The sequence below is a fragment of the Lissotriton helveticus genome, chromosome 2_1 (assembly GCF_964261635.1).
Source record: "Lissotriton helveticus chromosome 2_1, aLisHel1.1, whole genome shotgun sequence".
In the NCBI taxonomy this organism is placed as follows: domain Eukaryota; kingdom Metazoa; phylum Chordata; class Amphibia; order Caudata; family Salamandridae; genus Lissotriton; species Lissotriton helveticus.
In genome coordinates this window covers 1,677,069,840-1,677,086,793 of record NC_136059.1, presented here as the reverse complement: position 1 = coordinate 1,677,086,793, position 16,954 = coordinate 1,677,069,840, and the positions used below count along the sequence as shown (strand labels likewise).

The 16,954-nt window shown below is 49.0% G+C and overlaps 1 protein-coding gene across 1 annotated transcript in view; it reads right to left on the bottom strand.

The window, feature by feature from the left end:
• The window catches only part of LOC144818836 (uncharacterized), a 1,999,126-nt gene that overhangs the window by 902,134 nt on the left and 1,080,038 nt on the right, over positions 1–16,954 (bottom strand). Inside the window, 1 exon segment of the mRNA XM_078676624.1 lies at positions 15,479–15,784. Coding sequence (XP_078532750.1) covers positions 15,479–15,784 — 306 coding nt within the window.

Below are 16,954 nucleotides of genomic sequence, written 5' to 3'. Positions count from 1 at the left end.
TAAGCCATCCGGAAATCCGAGTCAGGTTCCATTCCGAGCAAGCCCATCAGAATGGCTCGGTCGGAAAGGAATCCAGCCAGCACATTCCGATGCGGTGGAAGGGCTCCGAACATGGTTCGGAGGCCTTCCGACCGGAATCGGCCCCTTAGTGTTTACAAAATAAAATGTGACCTGCTGTAGCGTCTTTGGAGCTTAAGGCGCTGTAATGCCCTTAGTCCAAGATCCCACTATATGAAAACTACAGAAAAAAAGCCCTTGGGCAGGAAGTACTGTGCATATAGAGATGTGCACTGTTCTCAGACCAGTGGCAACAGAACTTACAAGAGCCAATATTGCCCCAGGATTCCAATGTACTGAGTGAGCACATTTATATACACCCTACGATGGAATAAAGGAAGTATTTGAAACATAGTCGCTGCAATAAATGCATGATGTGCGTGCACTCGTATACAAACTTAGAGATATCAATTCCAAAATATAAAGAGGGCCAATAGTGACACAACCATGACAAATAAAAAAAATAAGGATGCTCCAATTTGAGGGAGCAATGACGTAATTTTGGTTCTCTCCACTCCCCTTCTGTTATGTTAACTCAGCATCTCTCTGGTCCATGATGAGAATGTGCGGGCCCTGGGGCTTGTATCTGTCTCGCTGACAACTGCATAGGTTGGAAGCTAGTGCAGCTAGTTCTACTCCCCATCCACCCCCTTCTGGCCTGCACTATCCAACGGTGTATCTGATGCCTAACCAGTAAAAAGACCTAGCGCCGAGAGAAATGTGAAGGAGTGCTTTATGTTTTTTTTCTTTGCTTAGGGATTCAAATCTTGTACCTGTAGTACAGGGCAGACTAATGTTTGGTCAGATGTATCTGCTGCAACAGGCTTTCAGAGTCTGATGCCAAATTAAAAGTGTTCTTCATTTCCATAGTTTTCATGACATTAATATCAAATTACGCAAAATATATTTCGCAAATACCTAGAGTAACACTGACATTCCTAAGTAAACAAGCATTGGCATAGCCAATAGGTCTCGCCTTTGGGACCTTATAAGTGTTTGACCATTCAACAGTTAATGTTGCTGCACCAAGGATATTGTGCTGAAAAACTCAATACTTATAAGGTCCCAAAAGCAAGACCTATTGGCTATGCCAATGCTTGTTTTTAAAAGGAAGTGACCCCTTGGGCAAGGGTCGCTTCCTTATGGGGCAAAATATTTCTAAGATGTTTCTGCCTGCATTTGTGGGCGTTTCTGGCCTCTGAAAGGAGGGGGAGGAGGGGGGGAGAAAAGCCCACTAGAGCCAGGGATTAAAAAAATTAAAATTTAAGTGACCCCTTGAGCAAGTGTCGCTTCCAGGGGGCATATTTTTTTATGTGTATTTTGCCGGGGGGAGGAGGGAAAAAAATAAAAATAAAAAATAAAAAAAATCGGGCTATTTTTTGGCCTAAACCCCACTAGACACCAGGGAGTTCTTTAAAATTAAAAAGAAACTAACCCCTTGGGCAAGGTTTGCTTCCAGGGGGCAGATTTTTTTATATGTTTATTCTGCCCCAGATCAGCCATTTTTTTGGCCTTTTTGCATTTGTGCTTGATGTCTGTTTTGCTGTCTTGTGAGTAATGGTTTTGTTTTTTTATTTCTAGTGGGATATTGTTGGGTTTTGCTGTGTCTCTGCAGGGTAGGTGCTGGTGAGTGTAGCTTTCTCTTGCAAGTGAATTGCATAGTTTTTGAGTATATAGATCTTTGTGATAAAAGCACACATTTTTTTAACTTACTTATTTTGCAAAGTGTTGGTTGTTTTAAGTAAGGTATCTTTTTACGCTGGAGACTGAGGGGAACGCTGTGGGGTAGGACATTTGTGTCAGTACAGTGATTTGGTAGTTTCCAAAATAGCCGCAGAGCCCGGGTCAAAACCCCAGGTGCGACCCACCCCCCCAACGAGAGAGTTTTGTTACAGGTAATTTTGAAGTCTCCACAGTACGATGTGGGCCATTTCCTGTGCCAGTCACTATGCCTACCCACACAAGCGAGGTGCCATTTTTATCGGGAGACCTGGGGGAACGCTGGGTGGGAGAAAATGTGTGATCCACGCAGATTCTAGAACTTTCCACCACCGAAATATGAGGAAAATGTGTTTGTTTTGACAAGTTTTGAGGTTTGCAAGGGATTCTGGGTAACAGAACCTGGTAAGAGCCAGTCAAGTCACCCCATCCGGTATTCCCCTGGTGTCTAGTTTTCAAAAATGTATAGGTTTGCTAGGTTTCCCAAGGTGTCGACAGAGCTAGGGTTCAAAATCTACAGCTAGGCACTTTGCAAAATAAAAAGGTCAGTTTTCACTGTGAAAATGTGGGGTCCCCACGATGAGTTTTGGGACGTTTCCGGTCACGGGCACTAGGCCTATCCACATAAGTGAGGTACCATTTTTCTCTGAAGACTTTGGGGAACGCGGGGTGGGTGGAATTTTGTGGCTCCACGCAGATTCCGGAACTTTCTACCACAGAAATTAGAGGGAAAATTTTGTTGTTGTTATTTTACACATTTTGAGGTTTGCGTGGGATTCTGGGTAACAGAACCTGATGAGAGCCAGTCAAAGTCGCCCCATTCTGGATTCCCCTGGGTGCCTAGGAGAATTAGGGTAACACAGAAATGTAAAACAAATGTTATTACCTATTGACATTCGATGCATTTCTGCCTTCCAAATGACAGACCATGTAAATAAAAAAATCATTTTGAAAAATGACCTATAATTTTCATGCTAGTATGGGACTCAGAAATGTGCAAATATCTACCGTTTCTAAAAACTATATTTTGTTCCAATTTCGGAAATACATAGGTGCCTTTCATACCGATTTTTCCATGTACATATTTTCCAAAATTAAAAAATAGCTATATACCCGGTACCTAATAAAAAACCATTGCAAGACGCTGCTCAGTTATTGGCTCTAGGTTCGTCAGGTTCTTGGTGAACCTACAAGTCCTATTTATACCCACAACCAGAAAGGTCCAACGGATATAACGGTATATTGCTGTCAAACAGATGTCATAATTAGAAGATACAGGTGAAAACGTTGACCCAAATGGCTGTTTTTTTCAACTAATTTTAAATTTTTCCTATATTCAACTGTTAGCTTCTATAAAGAAACCTTGAAGGATCTACACAAATTATTGGGAATTAACGGGAAGGAGGCTGATGTAGGAAGGTGGATATCTGACTATGGTTACCCCAACTTTTTGCCTAGTGTTTTGCTGGTTTGTGACTTAGTTGGCCTGGGACTTATTGGCCTTGACCAGCTGTACTCTCCGGCCCTCCCATTGCCCAACTCCACCTGGCTACCAATAACTGGGGAATCTGTGGTGCGGCATACATTAACCAAATTCCACATTTCTACCATTGGAGACCTGTTCCCTGACGGCCATGCCTTCTCACTCTCAGAAGATTAACGCTTCACCGAGAGATCATTTATGGACTCCTTTGTGCTGACCAGGCTGCGCTCTTTACTGCGCGCTACGTTCGCTTCGTTCCCCCTCCCCCCTGAGGAGATGTCCCCACTCACCTTTCTCATTCAACACCCTTCGGGCAATCATTTGGTATCTAAGTTATATCATATGTGTTCCGAACTTCTCCCTTTCCCCGGTTCTGGGTGTTCGAACCGCATGGGAGGCAGATTTGGGTTAACCTATTTCAGACGAACAGTGGCAGTGATGCTGTAGGGCGACCAAAGACATCTCCCTTAATAGTAAACATAAGCTTCTGCACTATAAATTCTTGCGTAGATTATACTACACACCAGCGCGATTGCATAGAATAGACCCGGCAAGACCCCACGCTTGCCACAAGTGCGGTGGCCACTTTGCGGACTTTGCACACCTCTCGTGGTCGTGCCCTTTGATCCACGAGTATTGGTTCCGGGTGCACCGCACACTCAGTGATATGCTACTCCTGAATCTGGTCCCCACCCCTGAGATTGCCCTTTTGGGCTATGTGGCCAAATTCCCGCGGGCAGTACGTAAGCTAGCAGCGCTGGGTTTTCTATTGGCAAAGTGCGAGGTGGCATTGCGATGGTGTGACTGCCGCCCTCCGTCACACGGCTCTTGGCTCCGGAGTCTGGCGCTTTGCAACACCAACAGTGAGGAGTATTTCACCATGGTTCCCTCTACTTCCAGACCCATTGATATACCGCACATATATCGCCGGTGCCATGGCCAAGAGCCAGACTAGCCCTACTCATAATACTGTACCTGAGGGGATTGGTTGAAGGATAGTACAGGGTTACCAACTTTGTCACTTGATCTGTGTAATGCATGGTTCATTATCCCTTTTTATTTTACTTTTTATTTTAGTTGGTTGGGAAAATCCGGCGGTGTTAATATTCCGTTGATCCAAATGTATGGTCTCGCTCCCTCCGATGTACAACGCAGGCACTGTGTCCCCCCCATGTGCCTTTCGCCTTGGCCCAAGCCTGTTATTTGAGTATGTTCTGATTATTGTATATTGTACGCATGTGACTAGAGTGACACACTATGATTTATCTGTATGTTTTTGTCCTGTATGTTTACCCTTATTTTAGCTTTTCTTTTGGAAAATGATAAATAAAGTTTCAACAAAAAAAAAGTGTGGATCCATCACTAACATGGCACAGTGGCAGGCGTTGCGCAGTTTGAATTCAGAAGTCTTCTTCCATATCAAGGGAAAACCTACACACCAAAAATCTTCGATAAAATGTTGAAAGAAGCCTGTCAAAAAGTGACAGGTAGCTGTTGTAGGAAGGTGGATATCTGACTATGGTTACCCCCAACTTTTTGCCTAGTGTCTTGCTGGTTTTTGACTTAGTTGGCCTGGGATCCTGCTATTCAGGACCCCAGGCTTCCAGCTCTCTGTTAAAATGGATTCCATGTACCTTAGGTACATATCTAATTGGTACGGGGCCACCTTATCAGTCCCTGTACTCCGGGCATAGGTGTACCCAGGGCCTACCAGGGGCTGAAGCATGTATTATGCCACCCCTGGCTGGCCATCTAAAACTGACAACTGGCTGCACGACAGCTGGGGCAAGGTGGTGTAATCACCCTTTGCAGTAGATATAGTATACCTATATCTAACCCTAAAATGGACACATATATTCCTATCAGTCACTCCTATGGAAGGCCTTATCAATCCTGAAGGCAGAGTGCTTGGAATTATGTGAGATGGTGCTCTGGCATGAGCTGAGCCCGTTTGCAGCTTGCGGAACCAAATCCTAATAGCTGTTCCATGATAACGCTATACCATATACTCTTAAGTGCATTATAATCCTCGTGGTTAAATGCTAACTCTGGTATAACATTATCAAAACATGTCGAGTAAGGTGTCATACGAATTGGAATACTACCCCCTCGCCAATTCTGGCGACGGGGGTAGCATTCCACCCTTCTAGAGGGACACGACATGTATGTAACTGTGAACCCCGGTTAAAGTTATCTCGAGCCTCAGCATCACAAAGTGGATGCTGCCACCACAGACAAGTCTGACCTCCTGCTGCTGGGAGTCCTTCCAGCGAGGATGGCTTGGACAAAGGGTTTCCTGCCTTGGGAGGTGCTAGCACCACCCCAGACAGGGTTTTGTGTATTGGGGAGGATAGGCCTGAAAGGAATGAGACATGCCTGGGGCACACAAGGTGCCCTTGTGCATACACCGGTTCAAACCAGTTGCTGGGGCATCCCAGCCCCAGCTCTGGTGGGAAACCGGACAAAGGATAGGGGGTGTAACCACCCCCCTTCCTGGTCCCACCCAGGGGAGGGACCTAGTCAGTAGTGCAGCCCCCTTTAGGAGAATAAAGGTAGGAGCTGGTCCCATTCCAAATTAGATTATCCTGAACTATTCAACAAGAAGAAACTCTGGCCTTCATACGTTCTGCTTCACAGAAGACTGAAGAATCTCCCTTGTGGGCAAGGAGTGTCAACCCTGCAACTGCAGGCACCATCAAGCGTCCAGCGGCTTCACTTTGTCGTCTTCCCTCGAGGATCCAGACTTCAGAGCCCGACGAGACCCGGATTCCCAGACCTCTCCGACCTCAACTCACATCTGCAGCAAAGCTGAGACCCGTGGGTGCGTCGAGACACGTGGGACCGGCCATCTTGAACGAACCTGCACTTCGCTTCCAGCACGACTCCCGAGGTAAACTCGACCAAGTGCTTTGGGGACTGAGAAGCCCCAATCCCGAGCAGCTCCTGCACCGAAGATCAGCCCTCCAGCTTCCACGAGATCTGCGTGGGGCCCTTCTGCTTGTCTGCTGCTCGACGCGTTGTCTGGTCACTTGCCGGCTGGCTAGTGGTCTCCTAGACGACGAACCTTTGAATCTTTGCTGCTGGTCTGGTTGCTCCAGACTGGCCCATGCTGCCTTCCGAAAGAGGGGCACCCCGGACTCTCCTAGTCCGCACCAGACGCTTTCTTCATTCACCGCGTGGGTTGCCTTTGCCAAGGCCTGTTGACGCCGATTCCGGATCCAACACCACCGACAGCGAGAGCCTGCGTGAGACAGCTCATGCCTCCATCCTGGTCGTCGAAGACACCTCCTGGTCCACGTGGCTGCAGAGTCCAGCGTCCACTCTTCACCTGATCGCGACGACGACATCTGGTTCCTTCCTGGTTCCACTCCAGTCACTGGCTAGTGACTGAACACTGTCCCCTCTGCTTTCAGGTCTCCTTCAACAATCCACCCTTGGATTGCACCGGACATCTTCCTCCTGGTCACCTGCAGCATCTTTTCTTTCAGGCTTCATTGACTTCAACGCGAGAACCTGACGCACTTTGACACCTATGCACCCGCGGCCCGTGGGTGAGGTAACAAGAGCATTTCGGTGCTCAAGGGTAGTTTAACTGTCCTAGTGTCCAGTTCCACAGTCGTTTTAGTCCTACCTAGTCAGGATTGTCCGTACTCACCTTTTACTTGAACTTTACTGTCCATAGACGTTGTTACGCATCTCGCGTGTGAGTTCACACTCTGCACACGCGTTCCATGGGCCTCCTATTACTTACCTGAAGTTAGTATAGCGTGGTCCCATCGATCCTACAGCCTCTGGACAGCTCCATTCCTTTTATCGACTTTCACATTCCACTTACTTAGCATATGGTTTGACGTGCCCCTAGGGCACCATTGTAATTTTGTGCAACTTGTAGTGTTTTTCCGTAAGAGACTGTCATGTGCTTAGCCCTCTGACCTCAAAGAGTTCAGAGGTGTCGTTATTAATAAATATACTGTTTATTTTCATAACGACCTGTGTGGTGTCCTTTCATCTGGTATTCAAGGGGTTATATTGTGGTAAAACAGCTGGCTTCACATGCCGAAAGAGTTTAGCCTAAGACTGCTTTGTCCATGCTACCATTAGGATAGCTGGTCTATAAGGTTGACTTACAACCAATCACCATAAGGGTTGTTTGGACTGATACAAGGTGATCACTAGAACTAGTGAGCATCATATATCAGGCCAACTTCTCACAGCTGTCTCCACGGATCTGCACTAGCTGGCTCGTAAATAAAAGAACTGATGTCAGCCTGCCGAGGTGGCGCCTAGATAGTTGATGCAGACGTCACTTTGGGCATAGATGACACCAACGACGTCACGTGGAGTCAACCAGCACTTAAGGGTATTGCTCGAGCAAAAGTTTCTGGATCCAGCCGCATGCTTGGGATATTTTAAGGTAAGGAATCTGCGGCTAGATGCGTCAATCAGATCTCATTTTTAATGTCCAGAGTCAAGCCTGCTTCTCCAACTCAGAGGCTTGTCTAATGTGTTCTTGTCCCTTCCTAACGGATCTCGTATGTCACCACGCTAAGCTTCTCTATCAGTAGCAAGTCTCTGTGCCAGTTTATTCAGGGTATATTGCTTTTGTGACTCATCTCTCCTCTGCGACTTGCCTGCCTCATAAACCACATGTTCTGGGCGCCCTTGCAGCATTTGCTGGACTCTGCCCTGTCACCGCCATGGGAACTTCTTTATGCTTCTTTGAAAATGCTTACAATCACGTGCAACTGCAATCTTGTTTGCCCACTCTGCGCAGCCATTATTCTTCATGAGTGCCTTTGAGCCTCCGGTTGTCATCTGAAGAGCCAAGAGGTTTTTGTGACCCCCAGGCGCTCACAGAGGCCTCTCAGGTGAGCGAGTGAGGAATATGTTTTTGAGATATTTAGTCTTGGGGGCATTGGCCCACCAGCACACCATTCCTACGCGGATATCTTGGTTCCAACACCTTAGTTTTTTTTCTTTTTGATATAGAATAGCAAAGACAAGGGATGAAGAATATATGAACATTTGTAGCATGTTTGTATGAAATGTACGAGTTAATTACCTTCTGTAACGATGTATCTGGTAGAGACGATTCTAGCTGCAGATTCCTTAATGTAGTATCACCCCCAGAAGTGAGACTAGATCCGGAAAACTTTTCTGCCAGAGCATCCCTGAGGGCCGGGGGGTGACGGCACCACGTGACTCCACCCCGACATCGTCAGCGAAGATACATAAGTCAAACCCCAGCGCGCCTTCGTCAGTTTTCTTCAGAGAACTTTCCGCACCACAATGTGGAGCCATCACAACCACAACTCTGAGAATACTGGAACAGTGTGCGAAAACCCAGCTATACAGAGGGAAAGAAACGAAAGGTGAGGAACAGCATATCCAGAATAGTGCCAGGCACTAAGGCACCAAGTCATGGAATCAAAGAATAGACCGCAGCTACTATAAGCAAGCCTGCAACCAACAGAACAACCTCCCTGGAAACAGAAAGCATGTGAAAAAAAGGGCACAGCAGACGAAGTCTGCAACCACCGCCCGGAGCCAAGAAAGGGTCCAAGGCCAGAATGGAGGCACAATGACAATTCATTCCCAACACCACCAGAAGGGGGAGGTCCTATAAAGAATCGAGGTCGAGACCCAGCCAGGGGACCTCAACCCCAAGGACTGTAAGAGTCAGAAGTGCAAGCAACACAAGGAAGCAGGACACAACGAACCTACATTGGAGACCAAATGCATGGGTGCATAAGTAGCCAGGCATTCGCCTGCCGATCACCAGAAAGGAAGGAATGGAGCAACGACAACAACAAGGTAAGCATCCCCCAGGGAGGGAGTAAGAAAAAGGCACTCGCAGAGTGTAGAAGACCGAGAAGGGTCCTCTCAGAAACGGGGAGGAAGAGCGGGTCATGAAGGAATCTGCGGCTAGAATCGTCTCTACTAGATACATTTTACCGAAGGTAAGTAACTCGTACATCTGATAGAGACTACTAGCTGCAGATTCCCTAACGTAGAATAGATACCCTAGCCATACCCCAAAGGGGAGGAGGGTTCTGCGAGAAGACCTCTCCAGCTCAGAAAAGCCCAAGACACCTCAACAGGGGAGGCCGAAATAAGGCAAGCCCTCCACTGGGAACCATACCCAGTGAAGAGGGCCGACAAGCCCATCACAGCTTGAGGCCAAAAGACAAGACTGAACGACGCCTCAGGAGTAAAGCATGAAGAAGAAGAACAGGAACTCGAAAAGCAGGAGCACTAGGGCCCACGCCAAGGTCGCCGGCCACAGAACAGAAGAGCAGGCGGGGACAGCCAGCTGCTGACAACGCCACGAAACTAAACACCCGGACCACGGCAGGCTCAGAACAAGGGCAAGGCTAGTAAACCGTCCCGAACGACCCCTAAAGGGGACCGCCCCGGACAGAACCAATCCACTAAGTAGTGAGAGCAGCTAAAAGATGAGGAGTAACAAGTTTAGGATGGAAACTATGCCCTCAGAAACACCAGACAGAGGCCCAGACCAAACGGCAGGCAAAGGGCAAAACACAGCGGCACAACGCTGTAGAAGGCCAAGCCACGCCCAACTGAGGACCAAAGATCACACCATCGTTATACAGCAACACCAGGAAGGGCGATGTACCCGCCAGGGGGCGTCCACACCCTCTCCGCTTAAGACAGAGCAATACAATACCTACATATACCCCACATTGGGTAAGACACGTCCCAAGAAAGCATGGGAACCACTCTTAGGGAAAAAACAATCCCGCATCAGAGAACAAAATCATAGACCTGCGGCAGAAACCAGAGAAGGCTTAGTAGTCAGCCAGAAAACACATTCGTACCAAGTACGGGGCGGAACCAGCAGACAACTGAAGAGCGGGGCCAACCAAAGACCCCAAGGGCACAGTATCTGTCACAGAAGTATAATAGCCCCAAAAACCAAATATCAGGAGCAAGTAAGATAATGTCTCACACCAAGCCCTAGAGGAGCAGCAAATCAACCTACTGAAGAGGAGGAGGAGGAGCATGGAGCCCCACAATTAGACTATGAATGGCGGAGCCTGCATGAGTATTAAACAGGAGCCCATCAAAAGGGAGGTTGACCAGGCGCTCTTTAATGTTTTCAGGGAAAAGAGCTTCGCGTAGCCAAGCATGGCGATGGAAAGCCACAGAAGTGGCCATAGCACGGCCAACAGCATCAGCAACATCCAACACCGCACAAAGAATAAACACGGCCAACTCTCTACCATCCAACACATGGCCCCGCAGATCAGCATGGGCCCCCACATGAGACATGGGAAAGAAGGGATTCCACAGAATCCCACAGGCTAGAAGTAGCACTGGTCAGCACACACAGTGTTAAGCGCCCTCAAGGCAGCACTGGAAGAAGCGAAGACATTACGTCCCCATGAATCTAACTACCGGGCCTCCCAAGACGGAGGGAACACCACCACAGGCAAACACGGAAAGGCATTGTGCAGTAGAGCGCCTTGAATAGAAGGGTGGAATGAAAGATAGATGGGGCGTGTGGAGCAGGACGATGATGGTGCAGCAGTGCCTGAGGCAACAATCGCCTGTGGCAGGGCGCCCAGGCCCCCATAAGAGAATTATGGAGTGACGCTTCAAAGGCAAGGAACAACTCCCGTCCACCAGAGCCCTGGTGGAGAATCTCCAAGAAGTTGTCTGTAGGAAATGGAGTGACAGGTTCACCCATCCTCAGAATACCAGCAGCCGTGGAAATAGCCCGAACAAAGGCAACACTGGCCTCAGTAGGGCGCAGCGGAGTAGGATCCACAGAGGAATGAGGAACCTGAGGGGTCCCAGGAGAGGTCGGAGATGCCGGTGGAGAAGCCAGCCGCGAGCCACGAAAAGAAGGGTTCGAGGATTTAGGCCGTGGGGACAGCAAAGAGCCTTCCCTTGAAGAGGCCGGTGAAAAGGCAACTATATGGTGCCCTGTCTCTGGAGAGGAACACACAAGCAGGTGATGGACCTCAGGCGAAGAAGGGACCTCAGGAGACGAATCCAGAACCCAGGGTGGCTTTTGGAGTCAGTCTTCAGCGCCTGATTAGCGTCGACCGGTGACTGAGTTGGCCCACGTGGCGCCGGGCATACTCCTGCCACCACGTGCTCTTCAGGAGAATGGGGCGGGCCGCCGCCAAACTGGCGAAGGCGCGCCGCCGACTCGACCGCAGACGGGACAGACGCCCGCACCGAGGACCGAGATGAACTAGGTAAGGCACCCCAGGCCCAAGCCTCCACCCGCGACTCCACCAGAGCCGGGGAGGAAGGCGCCCAGCGCCGAAACGGTGCCGGCTGGACCTCTGGTGAGGCAGCAGCCTGCTCAGAGAATCGAGAGGGACTCGGGACAAGCCCGGAGTCCCGGCGATTGCCTGCAACACCACAGGTAGCCCCTTAGGGATTTGCGGCGAGGCAGGGATGCTAGGTGCCGACGAGGGAAGCCCCGAAGGACTACAACTCGACGACTCCACCCTCCCACAACCTGAAGCCGAAACCGCCGGCGACGCCGCGGATGTCCCCTCGCAAGGTAAGGGATCCGCAGGCGTCACAGGAGGTGGAGGAAGGGCCAAAGAAGCCTGCAGCGCCGCAGCGGAGGCTGTCATTTGGGCCCTAGTCACATCCGTACTGTGAAACGGCGGGTACAGAGGCACCTGTCTCGGGGCGAGACGCGCCCACCGCGGAAGGAGGACAAGGCCTCAGAGACATGCTGAAAGAACTACTAGCCGGTGAGCCACGCCCAAAGGGCCGCAGCAAAAGACTATTCCGCAGACGCAACTGGCGGTTTCTTACCTCAGAGGTAGGGGATAGACACTGGGACGACACTGAACTGGACATGCGCGCCAACAGTAACTTCATGCGGCGCTCCCTATTTAGGCATAAGGTGCTGGCAGGTGACAACTCTCCGAGTCGTGGTGCTCACCCAGGCACCACATGCAAATCGGGTGAGGGTCCATCGCCGACATGGGACGTGCACAGGAGGTACACGTTGTAGGAGAGTAGGGTCTACTTTCCTATGGTCGCCCCACTGTTTTGCTTTTTGCTTCACTGGTTTTCGACTTAGATGTGGCTGTGGGCCTGCTAATCAGACCCACAGCCCTGCTGTTCTCTCTCTAAATTCACACCAAGTACTTTAGGTACATCACCAATTGAGATTTGGGTCACTCTTGTGAGTCCCTGTACAGTGTACTATAGGTACCTAGGGCATAGGTGCACCCAAGGCCTACCAGGGGTTGCAGCATATCTTTTGCCAGCCCTGGCTGGCCATCCAAACTGACAACTGGCTGATCACTCAGCTGGGGCAAGGTCGTGTAATCACCCCTTGCTTAGGTATAGTATTCCTATACCTACCATTATATATAGACACATATGCACCTATAAGTCACTCCTATGGCAGGCCTTAACAATCCTGAAGGCAGAGTGCTTGGTTTTATGTGAGATGGTGCTCTTGCATGAGCTGAGCACTTCTACAGCTTTCGGAACCATGTCCTTAAAGCTGTTCTATGATATAGCCATACCATATACTCTTAAGTGCATTATAATCCTCGCGGTTATTGCTAACTTTGGTTTGGCTTTATCAAAACATGTCGTGTAAGGTGTCATACGCTTTGGAATACTACCCTCTCGCCAGTTCTGGCGACGGGGGTAGCATTCCACCCTTCTAGAGGGAGAAGACATGTTGTTCCTAATAATCCCGGTTAAAGTTAACCAGAGCCTCAGCATGACAAAATGGATGCTGCTGCCACAGACACAAGTCTGACGACCTGCTGCTGGGAGTCCTTCCAGCGAGGGAGGATTGGACAATAGGTTTCCTGTCTTGGGAGGTGCGAGCACCACCCCAGACAGGCCATAGTGTATTGGGGCATGGAGGGCTGAATAAAATGAGACACTGCCTGGGGCACACAAGGTGTCCCATGCATAGTCCAGTTCAAACCGGTGCTGGGGCACTCCAGCCACAGCTCTGGCACGAAACTGGACAAAGGGAAAGGGGTGTAACCACCCCCTTCCCTGGTCTCACCCATAGGAGGGACCTAGCAGGTAATCCAGCCCATAAATTTGGTATATAGGTAGGAGCTGAGTCTAGAGACTTTAGATTTATCCTGACTGAAACTTGAAACGAAACTCTGGACCTTCGACGTTCTACCTGAAGATAGAGGACTGAAGAATCTCCCTTGTGGTCAAGGAGTGACAACCCTGTGCAAGCAGGCACCACCAAGCGATCAATGGTTTGCTTTGTTGACGCTCCCATCAGAGCCAGAGCACAGAGCCGGACAAGACCAGGACTTCCAGACTTCCAACAGCCCGATCCACAGTCACAGCAGAGCTGAGACCCGTGGAGGCGACGAGAGACGTGGGACAGGCCATCTTGGAAAGCCAGCGAATTGCTTTCCGTGCAACTTCTGAGGCACCCTCGAAGTTGTGCATTGGGGATTGAGATGCCCCAGCCCCGAGCACCAACTGCACCGAAGATCAGCCCTCCACACTCCACGAGTTCTGCGTGGGGCCCTTCTGCATTTCCCTGCTCGACGAGTCTGTCCGGTCACTTGCCCGTTGGCTAGTGGCCTCTGTGACGAGGAAACCTTGAATCTACACCGCTGGTCTGGTTGCTCCAGACTGGCCCTTGCTTCCCTGAAAAGGAGAAGCTCATCAGACCTTGCTGGTCTGATCAAGAAGCCATCTTAGATTCCTGCGTGGGGTGCCTTTGCCAAGGCTTGTTGACTACAATCCGGAAGCAGACACCGCCGACAGCGAGAGCCTTCGTGGGACAGTCCGTATCCAGCTCCTGGTCGTCGCCAACACCTCCTGGTCCACGTGGCTATAGAGACAAGCTTCACGACATCACCTGATTGCTTCGCGACATCGCCTGGTTCTTTCCTTGTTCCTTCCTGGTCACTGACTAGTGACCCAGACTCTGTCCCCTCTGCTTTCAGGTACTCTTCATCCTCGATCCGCCCTTGGATCCAACCGGACACTTCCCTCCTGGTCGCCTGCAGTCTTTTTCTTCAAGGCTCCATAGGATTCAGCGACGAAACCCGACACACTTTGACACCTATGCACCCGCTTCCTGTGGGTGAAGTAACGCGAGTACTTCAGTGCTCCTGTGGGTATTTACTATCATAGTGTAACTTTCAAGTAGTTTTCTCCTTGTCCATCCGGAAGGGACCTAAAAGAACTAGTTTCAATTTCTTTAGTTCCCATTCTAACTCTATGGTAACTCGTGTGTGTGTGTAAAGACACTGCACGCGCATCCCGTGGGCCTCCTGCTCCCTATCCTTTGGTAGTACAGCGTAGCCCCATCGATTCTCCAGGCCCTAGGCCTATCCTTTGTTTGTGACGTGTTTCTTATACCATTATTTTAGCATATGGTTCGAAGTGCCCCTAGGGCATTACTGTATGTTGTGCAACTTATTGTATTATAATTGAGTATCTGGTTATGTGCTTGTGCCTCTGACCTCATATAGAGTTCAGAGGATTGTGTTAGAAATAAATACATATATATTTTGATATACAACCTGTGTGGTGTCCTTTCACTTGGTATTAAAGGGGTTCCATATGGTAAAACAGCTGGCTTCACCTGCCCTCTTGAGTCTAGCCTAAGACTGCTTTGTCCATGCTACCACTAGGATAGCTGGTCTATAAGGTTGACTTTACAACCATCACCATAAGGGTTGCTTGGACTGATACAGGGTGCCCACTAGAATAGTGGACATTACATATCAGGCCAACTTCTCACACACGTCTTGAAGCCTGAAGGTATTCGCACACTGTTCCACTAGACGCCAAAGCGTAAAAAGAGAATGGAAGGCCTGAAAACAGGCAAGGATAGTAATCCAGATCCGCGTTGCACGCGGAAAGAGAAAAAACTGACGTAGGCGCACCGGGGTGGGACTTATGTGTCCTCGCTGACCTCACCAGCGCGGACGACGTCAGGGCGGAGTCACGTGGTGCCGTCCCTCCGGCGTGCAGGGATGCTGTGGCAGAAAAGTTTGCCGGATCCAGTCTCACTCCTGGGTGTGATTCTACATGAAGGAATCTGTGGCTAGCAGTCTATCAGATACAAAAATTAATCTGGTTTATAATAAAAATACAAAGGCAGCTTATAAACCAAAAGAATTAAACAAATCCATAACAAAATGTAAGAAAATAATGAACATGCATTTTATACCTATGCAAAACAGGTTGTAACCCTCAAGTAAAATGACTGACCTGTAAACTGTTCCTCTGAAGCTCCTCAGTGAGCAGGTCTCTCTCAGCTCTAAGAGCTACTTGAATCTGTTCTAGCTCAATTTTCTGTACAGTTAAATCTGTAGCACCCTGCTGTAGTTCCTGCAATTTCTGTGTGGTAGCTTGATTTTCAGTTTTTACTATTTCCAATGTAGACTCGCTCTCCTTCAGCCTTTCTTCAAGTTCTTTAATCCCTGAAGCCAATCTTTGCTCCAGTTGTATTTTCTCATTGAGAGCTTGCTCCATTTCATCAGTCTTCTGCTGTAACTCTTCCATTAGACTTGACAGCTAAAAGAGATTGTTTGCTTTATAGTTAACAATACATTTTTTCCAAGGTTCATGTGACAGTTCTGCAGTCCTCTGGAGGGGACAGAAACTGAAATACATGAGCACCCAATGTGTCTATATAATCTACAGTTATGCTTCACTGTCTATCCTCCCATTTAGGTCTATGTTAACTTCAATTCCTGGACAGCTGTCTGACAGCATTACACAGCGTAGCAGAGGAATGAGAGTTAGGACAGGGATTAGTACTAGGAGAGACTAATATAAATAGGATTATCAAACATGGTGCCTGTGGAAGGCTAGCTCAGTATATGTTGTACACCTATTGGTGATACCCTCTGCACTGAGTCCAGACAACCCTTAGTGATAGTTGAAGAGGTCCCTGATAAATGAACAAGTTACTTACCTTCGGTAATTCCTTACCTGGTACAGACGATAACAAGCCACAGATTCCTTACCTTTGAAATTTCCCCAGGCATCAAACTGAATCCGGAAGATTATTTGTGAGTAGTACCTCTGCGCACCACTATGTGCCAGCAGATTCCTTAACCTTTGAAGAGATACCAGAGCAATTCCAGTCCCTGGTGGTGGGCCAACGGACAAATTTAAACTAGGAAATCCTGTAGGACCGAATGGGCTAAATGCCAGTGCCTGCGGACCAGTCTGTCCAGACAGTAATGCTTGGTAAATGTGTGCAGGGAAGCCCGCATTGCTGCCTAGTATATGTCTAGGACTGGGCCTCCGCAAGCTTACACAGTGGTCGCAGCTTTAGCTCTGGTGGAATGAGCCCATAAGCCTTCAGGAGGCTACTACTTTGCCATTGAATAGCAGATCTGGATACAGAGAACGACCCATCGAGAGATGGTCCATTTCTGCACCGCCCGACCTTTCATCTCACCAACATACCCCACAAAGAATTGGTTGTCAACCCGGAGGTCACTGTAGAATGACAAAGCTCTTTATCGCTCCACTTGCTTAGAGAGATGTGGAGGAGCGTAGAAGGTGGGTAAGATGACAGACAGAGCCGGACTGGGAACACAACCCGGCCCTGGCAATTAAGTCAAACCGGCTGTATGCCGGTGGGAATCACAGCTGCTGCTTCTTTTGGTACACCAGGCTGATATTGCAGCCCTGCTGCAAAACCGGCCCCTGTACCAAAAACAGCCCCACCAG